We start from the raw sequence: 13007 nt of genomic DNA on the forward strand, positions 1-13007 counted from the left end.
CGAGTAGTGTGGACGAGCTGTGGCTGGTAGAGAGCGCCTGTCGACGTGTGAGCGAGGAGGAGAAGGGAGGGGCGGCAGTCGAATGTCTCGGGCGGTGCATCAAGGCGGTGCTGCGGAAAACCGACACCGCTCGCTCGGAAACTTGTGACGAGCACTCTAAGCTTCTCCAGAATCTCGATCGTACGTACGACCCGCGCAACGTCGCGCTTCCTCCCCCTCGCACTTTCGCAGCCTGCGCTCTCGACCAGCTAGCTGCGCCTCAGCGTCTGCATCTCACGACGCACACCTTTGTGGACTCTGATCTCGTAGAGCCGAGCGCCGTCGCTAAGCCAAGCCAAAGACGAGCGGGCGATGAAGCACGGCCTTCTCAAGTGGCCAAGGACGATGCGCAGAACGAGTTACAGGGCCCGTCTAGAACGAGATAGAGAGATACGATGCACTGAGTAAGAGTGTCTACAAGAGAAAGGGAGAGGCGACCAGCACCCGCTCAGAGCCCACCACCTCCCATTCCTCTCCCTCCTCCGCCCTCGTACGCCGCCGGCCGCTTGTGCGCGTGCTGGTCAATGGGCGCGACACGCTGCGCTGCTTGCTCCTTGGCGCGCCGGATCTCGTCCTCGGAAGGCCGGACAAAGTTGCGCCCGGGAGCGGCGGCGGCGACGCTGCCCGGCTTGTCGAGGGCACGCCAGGCGTCGTTGGCGAGGGCGGCGGCCTGCGACGAGGAAGGCGAGTCGTCAGTAAGAGATGCGCCGACGTCGAGCTAGCGGAAAGGGACGAGAAAGAGAGAAGCGGGCGCACCTGCTGAACCCTCGCCCACTTTTGGACCCACGTGCCCTCGCCGAGCTGCGACGTGAACGACGCCTCACGCGTCTCGTCCGGCCCCGTCCAGAGCGGCTCAGGACGCGCAGGACCGCCAGGCTTGCGGATAAAGAACGGGTGCGCCTCGGTCGAGAAGACGTAGTCGTCGAGCGAGAGGAGGTCCCGAGGCGAGAACTGCAGGAGGTGCTCGTGTGAGCTTCGCATCCCTGCTGCGGTGCGACAGAGAGATAGAGAGAGAGCGACGCACAAGGAGGTACGCGTACTTGAGCGTCTCGGCCATGACGAACGACTCCTCGCTGTCGTCCCTGCCCTTGCCCTTCTCGGGGACCCGGTTGACGTCCGAGATGGTCGCGCTGCACGCCGGTCACTCTGTCAGTACCGTCCAAGGAGAAGGAGCGCGAGAAAGAGAGAGACAGGGACGCACAAGCCGGCCGGGGTGATCGCGTGCCGCACCCAGTTGACGAACATGGTCCAGCCGACGTCCTGCCACTTGCGGTCGCCCGTCAGGCGCCACATGTAAAAGACGCTCTCGATCGTCTCGGGACGGCCGATCTGGCGCCGGTCGGACGCGCGAACGCCGACGGGCGAGCCTCGCGGGGTGCGGCTGCAGGCGGACGAGGGGAGCGGCAGCGTCAGTACAGCACGAGGCATCGACAAGAGGTCGCCCTCGTGCGAGAGAGAGGAGAGAAAGAGAGAGGCGGGACGCACTATTTGCCCTTGCCGTCCGGGCGGTCGAGCACCATGAACCTCGACGAGCTGTCGTTCTCGTAAAAGACCGTCTGCTCGCCGCCGATGCCCGTCTTGGACGACTCGTACGTCCAGGCGCACGCGTTGGTGACGTTGACGGCCGTGTCGAGGTCGTGAGGGCGGTCGAGGAGCCGAGCGCCGAGGCCGAGCCTGCGCGCGAAGGGGGACGTGCGAGGCCATCAGGACGTGCTTCGACATGGAGAGGGTTCGGGTCGAAGGACAGAGAGGGAGGGAGAGGAGAGAGGGAGAGGGGGGGACGCACATTCCGCCGGCAAAGCAGGTCAAGTGCTGCAGGCTCGGCTGCCACTTGCCGAGCTGGACCGTGCCGATGAGCGTCAGGTCGTCTCGGCCAGGGACGACGTCGACGGGCCGAATCAGGTGCTCGTACGCCGAGTCGACGGCGTCGCGGTACATGCGCGGGTACTGGTCGAGCGCGAACGACGTGAGCTGCGCCTGCTTGATCTGCGGGTCCGAGACGCGATCGTCAGGCGTGCTCGAGCGTCTCGAGAGGAACCTGAAGAGAGGTTTGAACGCACGAGGTACTCGTAGTACGAGTCGGCGAGCCCGCCGAACGTGTACTCGCCCTGGAGCATCTTGGGCGCGGCAGCGTCGAGGTGCGCAGGCAGGAGCGCGCCGAGCCGGCCTCGCCAGTTGGGGCTCGCGAGCTCCTTCGGGTCGGTCGGCTTGGCGACGGCGTGCGCAAAGTGCGTGTCGAGCGTGTCCATGGCGCGTTGAGCCTGCGGAAGGGGACCGAGCGGGGAGGAGGGCCGAGGGGAGGACGACGGGAGGCAAGGCGAGTCAGTGACGCGCTCGCTCGTCACCTGTCGATAAGACTGAGAGAGAGAGAGAGAGAGAGAGAGAGAGAGAGAGAGAGAGAGAGAGAGAGAGGACGCACCGCCTCGAAGTAGATGTCGTCGCCGGTGAGTTGGCTCAACTTGGTGAACTCGAGCGAGAAGCTGCCGACCTCGGCGAGCGTGACCCTGCCAGCGGGCTTGCCGTCCGGGTTGTGCCTGAGCGCGTACCGGCCGAGGGGCAAGCCGTGGTCGGTCGCGAGCGCGGGCAGGAGCCAGTCGCCGAGCTCCCGCGCGCGGTCGAGCATGAGCGGGTCGCCGCCCGACAGCTCGTGCGCCGACAGGAGGCCACCGAGGTACCGGATCGTGACCTCGAACCAGGGGACCGTCGTCGGGCTGTGCGGGTCGCCCGCCTTGGCCTCGCGCGGGTCGACCCAGGGCTTTTTGGCGCGCGGGGGCCGCTCGGCGCTCGGCGGCGGCACGTCGAGGGCGGCGAGCGGCGGGAGCTTGGTCGAGAACGTCTTGGACCCGGACGGGACGAGGTAGGTAAAGTCGATGGCGGCGACGTGTTGGCGGGCGCGGTTGTACTCGCGCGAGAGGTTCATGACGAGGAGCGTGTCGAGCGAGTCGACGATGCTGGCGCCCCACCCGGCGTAGTTGTCGCTGAACCCGTTCGACACGGGCTGCACCTCGTCGTGGCCGTAGGCGTGCTCCGACAGGCCCGTCCACGCGTGCATGCAGGCGCGCTTGACCCAGTCACGCCGGTGCCGCTCCTCGACGACGCGCCGCTCCTCCTCGCCCTCGTCCTCGCTCCGCAGCGGCCCGTCGTGCTGCACGCGCGGGACGTCGCGCCGCTCGCCCACCGTCCCGGACCCGAGCTCGCTCGCCCTGAACCCGCTCGGCGGCTTCCACCCTCGCTCGCGCCCGAGCTTGAGCTCGTCGTGCGGGACGCGCCTCGGCCGCCCCGTGCGCTCGTCGAATGCCATGCCCGGCGCGAGGGGCCGGCGCGTGCCGTCGTGCGGGTTGCGGCCGGCGACGGCGGCCGAGTACTCGAGCGCCTTGAGGAGGTGGCGCGCCGGCGGCGGGTTGTGCTCGACCGGGTCGGCGAGGTCGCGCCAGCCCGTGTCCGAGCTGCCGAAGCGGTCGACGCCGAGCCATTTGCGGCCCTGCCACGAGCGCGACTCGTTGGCCCACGGGTCGGGCCACGAGGGCGGGACCGGGCGCCGAGGCTGGATAAAGTGGGCCATGTCGACGATGGGCGCGTCGTCCGTGGTGCCCGTCTCGACGGCGGACGAGTCGCTGACGACGCCGGGCGGCGCAGTGTGGTCGGGCGGAGGCGGTGGAGGAGGAGGAAAAGGGAAGCCCTCGTCGTCGAGAGGGGGGCGGCCGTGGTGGTGCGGGCCGCGGTGTCGAGGGCGCGACCAGGCGTCGAGACTGTGTCGTATAGAGACATAGAGAGTCAGTAGGCTGCGAACGAGGTCGACTCGCGAGCCCGACAGCAGGTCGTGGACCCGAGCTGCTGCGCACTCGACGAGGCAGAGGTTCGCGGGGGGACGACGTACAGGAGGTACAGGAGGGCGACTCCTGCGATACCGAGAGCTGCCGCCTTGATGGTCTTGGTGCGAGCATGTTTGTGGCGCGCGAGGCGGTGGTGCCAGGGCGAGGCAGAGGATGGTGGTGGAGGCGACGAGGAGCGGTCGCCCCAGTCGCTCTCGTCGTCCCAGTCGGGGGTGCGGCGAGACGGGTAGGCCGAGTAGGGCGAGTCGGCGGTCGGGACCGAGTGATACGAGCCGTGGTGGTGGTGCGAGAGGGGAGCTCGAGGAGGGAAGGCGGCGACGTGAGCTGGCGGGGAGCGACGTCGTGGGAGCGACCCGTCCTCGGTGAGGATGGTCATGGTCTCCGTGTGGACCGAGTGGCTGAGTCGTCTGGCCAGCTTGGGGCGATCTGCGAGAGAGAGGGCCCGTTTCAGATGAAGCGACGGCTCCGCTTCGGCTCCCCCTCACTCCTGCTCGCTCCTCTCGCTGTAGCCGCCTCGAGGGAGCGACATGAGCCTCGACAGCCTCCCACCAGAGGTACTCGCCGTCGTCGTCGCCCACCTCCCGCTCCGCGCCACCGCCGTGCGCCCCCACTCATCGCTCGTCTCGCTCGCGTCCACCTCGCGCCACCTGTACGCCGCACTCGAGCCCGTCATCAACCGCACCGTCGCACTCGACTCGCACAATCAGGCCCATGCACTCGCGCGAGACGCCCCTGCACGCCACCGCGCCCTCGTGAGGGCTCTTCACCTCCGCGCCCCGTTGTCGACCTCGGCAAGCACAACCTGGACCATCGACGACCTCGACCTCCTCGTCCACCGGCTCAACGCCCTCACCGACCTGCACTGCACCGCCCTCGCCGCCGACCCGTTCGACACCCTCGCCGTTCTCGCGCAAACCGGCACCGCGACTCGCCTCGACCACCTCGACCTCGACTTTGCCCCCTCCTCGGCCTCGCCGTGCCCCAGCTCGTCGTCCGGCGACGTCGATGCGGGCACGATGCCGCTCCCATCATGGCTGCGCGCGTGTCTCGCCGAGTGCCCCGAGCTGCGCTCCCTCGCCGTGCGCAACATGCCCGCCGTCGCGCCTCGCCCCGCCGCGCAGTCGGGCTCCGGCGAGACCGGCCGCCCTCAGACGAGGCTCGAGCGACTCGAGCTCGAGGCGACAGAGCTCGACGATGCGGCGCTCGACGAGGTGCTCGGGGCGGCGGGTGCCACGCTCGACACGCTGCGGCTGCGGCGGTGCGGCGGGTGGACGAGCGCAGGGCTCGTCAGGGCCGTTCGCGAGCACGGTGCGAGGCTTCGGCACCTCGAGATCGTCGTCGGCGAGGCGTCGTCCGGCGCGCCATCCTCGTCCTCGACACCGTCCTCCTCCCCTCCTCCTGCCGCGTCACCGCTCGCCCACGTCGTCGACGACCTCCTCCTGTACCTCCCCCACCTGACCACCCTCACTCTCTCCTCACCCGCAACCGTCCCTCGCGCCGCGCTCATCTCGCCTGCCGCGCTCGCCCTCCTCCCGACCCACACCCCGCACCTCGCCGCGCTGCACCTCGACGGCCCGCACATGGCGTCCGACGTCCTCCCGCTCGTGCGACCTGCGCCAGATGCCGCAACCCTGCGCCACCTGCGCGTCGTCTCGCTGCACCGCCCGGCGCCGCCGCTTGGCGGAGCGTGCGACGTTAGCGCCGCCGCGAGCGCGCCCCACGACGGCCGGACCGGCGAGACCGACGACGCGGCGGCGCAGGAGCTGTGGGCGGCGGCGCTGCAGCGCGAGGTGCGGCTCGAGGGCGCCCAGTTTGAGCGCGCGAGGACGAGGCTCGAGTGGGCGAAGGGCGCGGCGTGGGAGCTCGTGCGCGACGAGGCGGCGGCAGCAGGGGCGGTGGCGGGACCGGGCGCGAGCGCGAGGAGGAGGAAGCGGCCGAGCTTGCTGTAGATGTGCGCCCGCAACCACGAGTTCGAGCTGTACAGAGTGAGGCGGTGCAGAAGACTCTCGATCGCTCCCCTGTGCGGGGACTTGGCGGCCTCGCACGTCTCTCTCCCACACGCTCCTGCTCGCCCCGCCACCAGCTACGAGCACGCTACAGCCATGGAGCCCACTCGCACCCACCTCGTCCAGGTCCCCGGCGTCCACCTCGCGCACCTCGAGTCCAACTCTCCGTCATCGCCGCAGCTCGAGCTCGTCGGCACCCTCAACCTGTACCTGTGCCGCGCCCAGGGCAGCAGTGAGCGCTCGCCATCGCCTGCTCGCCGTGTCCCCCCTCCCCCGCCTGTCCGCCCAGCCGACAAGGCGCCTCTCTCGACAACGACTCTCGCACCTCCACCTCGCGCGACGTCAGCCTCGCCCTCGTCCTCGAGCCCGCCCGCCTACTCGAGCGCGAGCGCAGAGTGGCTCGTCGTCACCCTGACGCTGCCCGGTGACGCCGCGCCGTGCTTCGACATGCCCCTGTCGCTCGTCGACCCGGCGCGCGACATCGTCGCCGTCCCTCCCGCCGCGTACGACCTCCCCAACAACGTCGGCCAGGACCCGGCAGCAGTCTCGGCGTCGTCGAAGGGGCCGCAGCAGCACGGGCGCATCCGCCTCTCGCTCGCGCGCGACACGGACCCGTCGACCCGCGAGCAGTTCGAGGCGACCCTGTTCGGCCTGTACCGCGGCGCGTCGACGTCGGCTCCAGGGTCGGGCACCGTGACGCCCGTCCAGACCGAGCCCAACGCGCTGTACCTCGTCGACGAGTCGTCCGGGCGCGTCCTCGGGCAGCTCGACCCGGCGGCGGCGGGCGGGCTCGCGCTCGAGGAGGACGCGGCGCTCGCGCAGGGGCGCACCGACGACCGGCCCGGGTCGACGGCGAGCCAGGGCGCCAAGGTCAACGACGTCGGCGCCCACGAGGCCGTCGTCATCTCGCCGGCCGCGGCGGCGTCGGGTCCGGGCGGCGCCCTCGTCGGCTCGAGCCAGACGCTGTCGGTCAAGCCCGCGTCGGCCTACTTTGCGCCGGCGCACAACCCGAACGGGAGCAAGATCATCTCGGTCGCCAACACGGTCTCGCACGGCATCATCGTCGGGTCCAACCTCCTTTCGAAGCAGTTCGAGTCGTCGGCGGGCAAGTACGTCGCGAGCCGGCCGGCGACCGACAAGCCGCTCGTGTTCAAGCAGACGACCAAGGGCGCGTTCGAGCGCACGAGCGGCTGGACCGAGACGGCGAGCGTGTACAGCGGCAAGGCGGCGGGCGCGGTCGGCAAGGCGGCCGGGTTCCTCGGCGACAGGATCGGCAAGGCGGCGGGCCTCCAGCGTGCGTCCCGCTCGCTCTCTCGCCCGTCCTTCTACGCCCCCTCCATTTGCGGTACTGACCGCCTCGGGCCCTGCACGCAGAGGGAGGGACCGCATCCGGGTGGAAGGGCACGCTCGCGGCGACGCTCACGGCCGTCAACACGGTTGCCGACCACCTCGAAGCCGGGTGCGCCCACCTCTCCCTCTTCCTCGTCTCCCGAGACGCAGTTCCTGACGCTGTCCCTCTCGATCGTCGACCTCGCAGCGGCAAGACGCTCCTCGACTCGGGCTCAAAGTCGGCGAGCCAGGTCATCCACCACAAGTACGGCGCCGAGGCCCGCGGTGTCGCCGACGACGTCGGCTCGAGCGTCAAGCGTACGTCCCCTCCTCGCAGCCCCCCTCGCCCGTCTCGCTCGACCCGAACTGACCTTCTCAAACTCGACCTCCCCCTCGCCCTCGCCCGCCGCCCTCTCCCCTCCTCTCTGCAGACGTCGCCCTCGTGTACGTCGACGCACGCGGTGTGACGCGCAAAGCGCTCCTCAAGGGCATCGGCAAGGGCGCCATCAAGGCGCAGCTGTCGGACGGGAGCCAGGTGTACCTCTCGGGCGACGGCGACGAGCTCAAGCAGCTCGAGGCGGCAGCGGCTGAAGGACAGGGGCGGATCGAGGGCGCGGCAGGTGCAGGTGCGGCGCCGGGTGGGAGCAGGGTGGACGCGATCGAGCCGGCGCCGGCGTACGAGGCGCGATACGGCGACAAGCAGGTCCGAGGCGAGAAGCGGTAGAGCGGGCTCGCAGAACTGTAGCACTCTCGCGCTCACTGTATTACTCGATTCAGTCACGAGGAGAACGGCGTTCCGATGCGAGAGATTCTGCGAGAGGCAAGGCTACAAGTGGAGAGAGAGAGTGGGGTATCGAGAGGGCGCGAGAGGGGTATCCGAAGGAGGAGGGCCGTCCACTACCCTCCGACGAGCTCGAGGCCCGTCGCTGGGTCCCGCCGAGCGTCCGCTGCCTCGTCCCCCACCGCCGCCTTCTCGCTCGAGCGCTTCTCGTCGACCCTGGCCGCCTTGTGCTTCTCGTCGCGCGCACGCTCGCGCTCCTTCTCCTCCTCGTCGCCGCACCCACAGTCGTACACGTCGCGGAGGTTGGTCCCGCAGTCGTACTCGTCCTTTCCGAGGCGGGCGTTGACGAGGTTGTGCAGGTGGCACAGGTACAGCGACGCGGCGCCGCGCGACGATGTCTGCGGCGGGTGGTCGCGCAGGAGCTGCTGGAACTCGGCGGCGCACTGTGAGAGAGGGGCGAGGTCAATCGGGGCGTGCGAGAGGAATGAGAGGGAGAGAGGACGCACCTCGCCGCACGGGTACAGGCGCGAGAAGAGGAAGAGCCACGACTGGAAGGCGTCGCGCTGCTCTGCGGTCGGCTCTTCTGGGAAGCGCGCCGCCATGGTGTGGAGCAGTTTCCAGCTCGCGCGCCCTAGCTCGGCTCTGCAGGCGACGAGAGAGGTGGGTCAGTCGCGGGCGGTCGGTCGGGAAGGGGAGGAGGGCGAGGCGGGACGCACTTTGCGGTCGCGTTCGGGAGCTTGGGCATGATGATGTCGCCGTGCTGGAGCGCGCTGGCGACAGCATGGCCCGGTGCGAGGTCGTTGACGGCCGTCGCTCGTCCCGCGGTGGACGCCGAGTCGAGGCCGAGGCGGACTCGCTCCTTTGCGAGGAGTTGCTGGACGCGGGCCTCGACGAGCTGGTCCTGGTCCGAGTGGCCGACGCTGCCTGGAGCCCAGAGGGCGTTGTGGGCCGAGGGCGAGTCGAACGAGTCGCGCAGGAGGACGAAGGCGAGGGCGAGGAGGGAGGCGGCGGCGATGAGGAAGGACCACGGGAGGCGAGCCATGCCGGCCCTTGTGCGGTACTGGTTCAGAACGCGAGCGAGTAGATCTGTCGCTCGTGGCCCGTCGTCGGTCGTCGTCGTCGCCTCCGCCGAGGGAAGCCGTCGTCGTTGCTCTCCTCCTCTCACGCATCCGCTACCACCGCTGCTGCAGCGACACCGACCGCCGAGCATGGGCCTCGAATACTACGACGACTTTCTCGCCAAAGTCGCAGACCCGCCCCGCTGGCACGACGCCCAGGAGCAGGTCAGCCTCCCCACATCGCTCTCCTCGCTCGATCTCGCCCACTCACCCTCGCCCTGTGCCCTACCAGGTCCTCGTCGAGCCTTACGCCTACCTCGCGTCGATACCGGGCAAGGAGGTCCGCTCGGCCCTCATCGCCTCGTTCAACACGTGGATGCAGGTCCCCGAACCCGACCTCGACACGGTCAAGAAGGTCGTCGGCATGCTCCACACGGCCTCGCTCCTGTCCGTCCCACCCCTGTCCACCTCGTCGACCGACCCCGACTGACCGATCGACCGTGCGCCCGCAGCATGGACGACGTCGAGGACGACTCGCACCTGCGACGAGGCATGCCCGGTGCGCCCTCTCTCTCTCTCTCTCTCCCTTGACAGCCGAACACCTAGACCAACCCCTCGATGCACCCACACAGTCGCGCACAAGATCTACGGCATCCCGCAGACGATCAACTCGGCCAACTACGTCTACTTCCTCGCGTTCCAAGCCCTGCAGCGGATACGCCCGCGCCAGGGCGTCAAGGTCGAGGAGATGGTCACCGGTGCGTCCCATGCTCACACAGCCTCGACTCAGAGACGGTGAACTGACCCCCTCCCGCCCCGAACCCGCGCAGACGAGCTCCTCAACCTCCACCGCGGCCAGGGCATGGACCTCTTCTGGCGCGAGAACCTCATCTGTCCGACCGAGCCCGAATACATCGACATGGTCAACAACAGTGCGCCCCTCGTCTCCTCTCCTCGCACGCAGGCGGGTACGAGAGCTGCGCGAACTCACCCTGCCCGCCCGAGCAGAAACCGGCGGCCTGTTCCGCATCGCCATCAAGCTCATGATGGCCGCCTCGCCCGAATCTCCACCCAGGTGCGTCCTCGGACGAGTCTCTCGGCCCTCCCAGTCTCGGACGAGCGAAACTGACCCTCGCTCGCGCACCGTCCCTCCCTCCCCTCCCTTTGCGCCTCTTCCTCGACGCCCTCGCAGAGACTACGTCCCGCTCGCCAACCTTATCGGCATCATCTTCCAGATCCGCGACGACTACGTCAACCTGCAGAGCGCCGAGGTGCGTCTGGCTCGCTCGTGCACGTCGTCCGAAACCTCGACACTGACCCTCGTTAGTGGCCCGCAGTACACGGCCAACAAGGGTTACTGCGAGGACCTGTCCGAAGGCAAGTTCTCGTTCCCGATCGTGCACGCCATCCGCGCCGACACGACCAACCGCCAGCTGCTCAACATCCTGCGCGAGCGCCCCTCGTCGCCCGGCCCGAAAACCTACGCCGTCACCTACATGGAGACGCGCACGGGCTCGTTTGCGTACACGCGCGACGTCCTGCGACGCCTCATGGTGCAGGCGCGCGCCGAGGTGGCGCGCCTCGGCGGCAACGCGGGCGTCGAGCAGATCCTCGACAAGCTCGAGCTGGGCGAGTTCCGCAACGAGCAGCACGAGCAGGACGAGCGCGAGACGATGGAGCGCGTCCTCGAGCGCGTCGTGCGCAGCAGGCCCGTCAGCGAGGTCAACGGCGTCGGCGCGCTCGGCCTCGGCGGCCTCGGCGGCGGCGCGTCGACGTACGGGCTCGGACAGGGGCGCGGCGAGCGCCTGCGCGAGCACTCGGGCGCGTCGACGCCCGCCGGCAGCATCAGCAGCAGGAGGTCGTCGCGCCCGGCGTCGGTCGTCCAGCCGCCGCAACCGCAACCGCGCCCGCAGCAGCAGCAGGGGCAGCAGGAGGAGGACGACGAGCCGACGGCGAGGCACATCTTCGAGTCGATGGCGCCGCCGTCCTGAGGAGGCGCGTGCGTCGGTGCGTCGGTCGACGAGGAGCTTGAGCGGTCCAGGCGTCGGGCGAGGCGGGACGAGGTGGGACCGGGGAAACGAGGGTGAGCGAGGGGGGTCCGTGTCCGCTTGTTGTACAGTCCGAGGCGGTCTTTCTCCAAGGCCAAAGGGCGCAATCGAGCACCGCATGAGCAGTCTGTCGCAGCTGTCGAGCTCTCGAGAGGCGTGACCGGCCGGCGTCGTTGTCGCAGAGGGCGCTCGAGCCCTCTGTCGCCGCTCGCTCTTGGACATTCTCTCGTTCGTGGCCAGGCACCTCGCGTCTCGCTCTCTCTCTCGGTCTCTCTCGCGATACCGCTCTCGCTCTCACTGTTCTCTCACTCGAAGCCCACACGCAAATCGTCGCACGCTCTGTCGTTCCTCGCTCACTCGTAGTGCGGATGGCAAGGGTACGTCTTGCCGCCGTGCTCGAACGTGGCCGAGCGGTAGATCTCGTCGAGTTGTGCGCCGAGGCCCGGGTTGACGTCGACGCAGCCTGTGGCGGGAGGAGGAGAGGCGAGGGCAGGAGGAAGAGTGAGCTCGTAAGGAGAGAGAGAGAGGGGGAGCGAGAGAGGGGGACGCACCATCTGTCACGCGCTTGGCCCAGATAAAGTACTCCTGAGGACACATAGGAGAGCTGAGCGTCAGGAAGGAGGAGAGACGGAGGAAAGAGGGAGAGGAGGCGGGGCGCACCTGGATGCGCTTGACGCTCCACCCTGCTGGTCGGCCCTCGGGGCTCATGAGGTCGGTCAGGTTGGACAGCTTGTCGGCGAGTTTGACGTGCTCTGCGGGCGAGCGCGAGACGGTTCAGTACGTCGTGCGACGAGGGGCACGAGCCGAGGGGGAGGAGGAACAGGCGAGGTCGCACTGGCTTGGTCCGACTTGTGCGGCGCCGAGTCGATCTGGGCCTGCTTGCGCTGCTCCTTGTTGAGGTCCTTATCGTCCGAGCACTCGAGAACTGCGATGCGACGGTGAGGGAGGAGTCAGTGAGGGGAACGAGCGGCACAGGCGCCGGGGGAGAGAGGCACAAGGGGGGCGCACCTATCCGTGTGACGACGGGGCCGAAGCGTTCGAGCAAGTCTTGCTCGGTGACGTGGGTGTCCTCGACCGTGTCGTGGAGGATAGCGGCCTGGAGGACCTCGAGGGGCGGGTCCGGGTGGAGGGACGAGGCGGGTGCGGCGAGGAGGGAGGCGACGTGGAGCGGGTGCTGGATGTAGGCAGGCTGTGCGCCCGACTTGCGGCGCTGCTGGCTGTGGGCGAGGGCGGCCCAGTGGGCGGTCGCGAGGAGCTCGGAGACGTTGGTCGATGCCGGGGCCGACATGGAGAGCGGGCGGTGGCGAGGTCGGGTGGGGAGGAGGAGGTGGGACCGGAGGGTGTGCTGCTGCTGCACGGTGCGCAGCAAGTGCGGCTGAGCGAGACGAGGCGAGGCCAGTGCGGCGGCGAGAGGGGCGGCGAGCGGGGGAGGGGCGAACGACGAGTGCGGGGGATCGGGTAGTCGGGTCGAGTGCTGCTTGTTATAGGCTGCTGGTGCGAGTGTGCTTGCGCTCTGGCAATTTGGTGAAGGAGAGAGGAGCGAGGACCGAAGAGGAGGCGCGGCTTCATCAGTCGCCTCGTCTCTCTCACTCGACCACTGCCCGCGTGGCCCAAAGCTGGCCTTGCAGTCGCTCCTGCATCTACTCGAGCCTCCCTCAGCCAGCGTGCGCGGCCGTCGCCGTCACCCCCCTCGCTCCTCGCTCCTCGTCATCGCCCGCCGACCTCCGACACCACTCGCCTCGCCGTCACTGCATCCTGTGAGCACACTGTCCGCTCCCTCCACTCGTGTCGGGTCGGATGGGCCGTGTCGAGCGCAGCAGTCGCGTCGGGCATCGCCCTTGGCACCGCCCTCCTCCTCCCCTTCCTCGCGACCCCGTACACGGCCGCGCCAAGGCCGCCTACGCACTGCCACG

The 13007-nt window shown here is 69.2% G+C and overlaps 6 protein-coding genes across 6 annotated transcripts; 3 read left to right on the forward strand and 3 right to left on the reverse strand.

The window, feature by feature from the left end:
- Positions 1-453: 453 nt before the first annotated feature.
- Positions 454-3340, reverse strand: RHOBADRAFT_10363 (glycoside hydrolase family 47 protein; the record flags this gene model as incomplete). The annotated part of the gene is made up of 8 exons (XM_018411986.1): positions 454-990; positions 1064-1169; positions 1241-1482; positions 1557-1713; positions 1826-2025; positions 2100-2206; positions 2398-2750; positions 2889-3340. The coding sequence occupies 8 exons, from the start codon at positions 3338-3340 to the stop codon at positions 454-456; spliced, it is 2154 nt and encodes a 717-aa protein (XP_018274367.1).
- A 1059-nt stretch (positions 3341-4399) lies between these two features.
- RHOBADRAFT_50799 (uncharacterized protein) lies at positions 4400-5852 on the forward strand (the record flags this gene model as incomplete). Its single annotated transcript, XM_018415503.1, has 1 exon — positions 4400-5852. The coding sequence occupies one exon, from the start codon at positions 4400-4402 to the stop codon at positions 5819-5821; it is 1422 nt and encodes a 473-aa protein (XP_018274368.1). The 3' UTR covers positions 5822-5852.
- A 122-nt stretch (positions 5853-5974) lies between these two features.
- Positions 5975-7995, forward strand: RHOBADRAFT_50800 (uncharacterized protein; the record flags this gene model as incomplete). The annotated part of the gene is made up of 4 exons (XM_018415504.1): positions 5975-7172; positions 7253-7337; positions 7416-7525; positions 7639-7995. 4 exons carry the CDS (start codon positions 5975-5977, stop codon positions 7929-7931), a joined length of 1686 nt encoding a protein of 561 aa, XP_018274369.1. The 3' UTR covers positions 7932-7995.
- Positions 7996-8104: 109 nt separating this feature from the next.
- RHOBADRAFT_11258 (uncharacterized protein) lies at positions 8105-8623 on the reverse strand (the record flags this gene model as incomplete). Its single annotated transcript, XM_018412037.1, has 2 exons — positions 8105-8431; positions 8495-8623. Coding segments are annotated over 2 exons (456 nt in total), but the record flags the coding sequence as incomplete, so codon positions are not given.
- Positions 8624-9196: 573 nt separating this feature from the next.
- On the forward strand, positions 9197-11037 carry RHOBADRAFT_10877 (uncharacterized protein; the record flags this gene model as incomplete). Its single annotated transcript, XM_018412012.1, has 8 exons — positions 9197-9271; positions 9339-9493; positions 9559-9605; positions 9679-9804; positions 9877-9978; positions 10055-10121; positions 10239-10317; positions 10384-11037. The coding sequence occupies 8 exons, from the start codon at positions 9197-9199 to the stop codon at positions 11035-11037; spliced, it is 1305 nt and encodes a 434-aa protein (XP_018274371.1).
- Positions 11038-11414: 377 nt separating this feature from the next.
- Positions 11415-12439, reverse strand: RHOBADRAFT_65896 (uncharacterized protein). Its single transcript, XM_018418809.1, has 5 exons — positions 12103-12439; positions 11930-12019; positions 11755-11846; positions 11646-11679; positions 11415-11557 (listed from the first exon to the last, which is right to left on the reverse strand). Exons 1-5 carry the CDS (start codon positions 12380-12382, stop codon positions 11448-11450), a joined length of 606 nt encoding a protein of 201 aa, XP_018274372.1. The 5' UTR covers positions 12383-12439; the 3' UTR covers positions 11415-11447.
- Positions 12440-13007: the final 568 nt, after the last annotated feature.

The sequence above is a fragment of the Rhodotorula graminis genome, assembly GCF_001329695.1.
Source record: "Rhodotorula graminis WP1 unplaced genomic scaffold RHOBAscaffold_1, whole genome shotgun sequence".
In the NCBI taxonomy this organism is placed as follows: Eukaryota; Fungi; Basidiomycota; class Microbotryomycetes; order Sporidiobolales; family Sporidiobolaceae; genus Rhodotorula; species Rhodotorula graminis.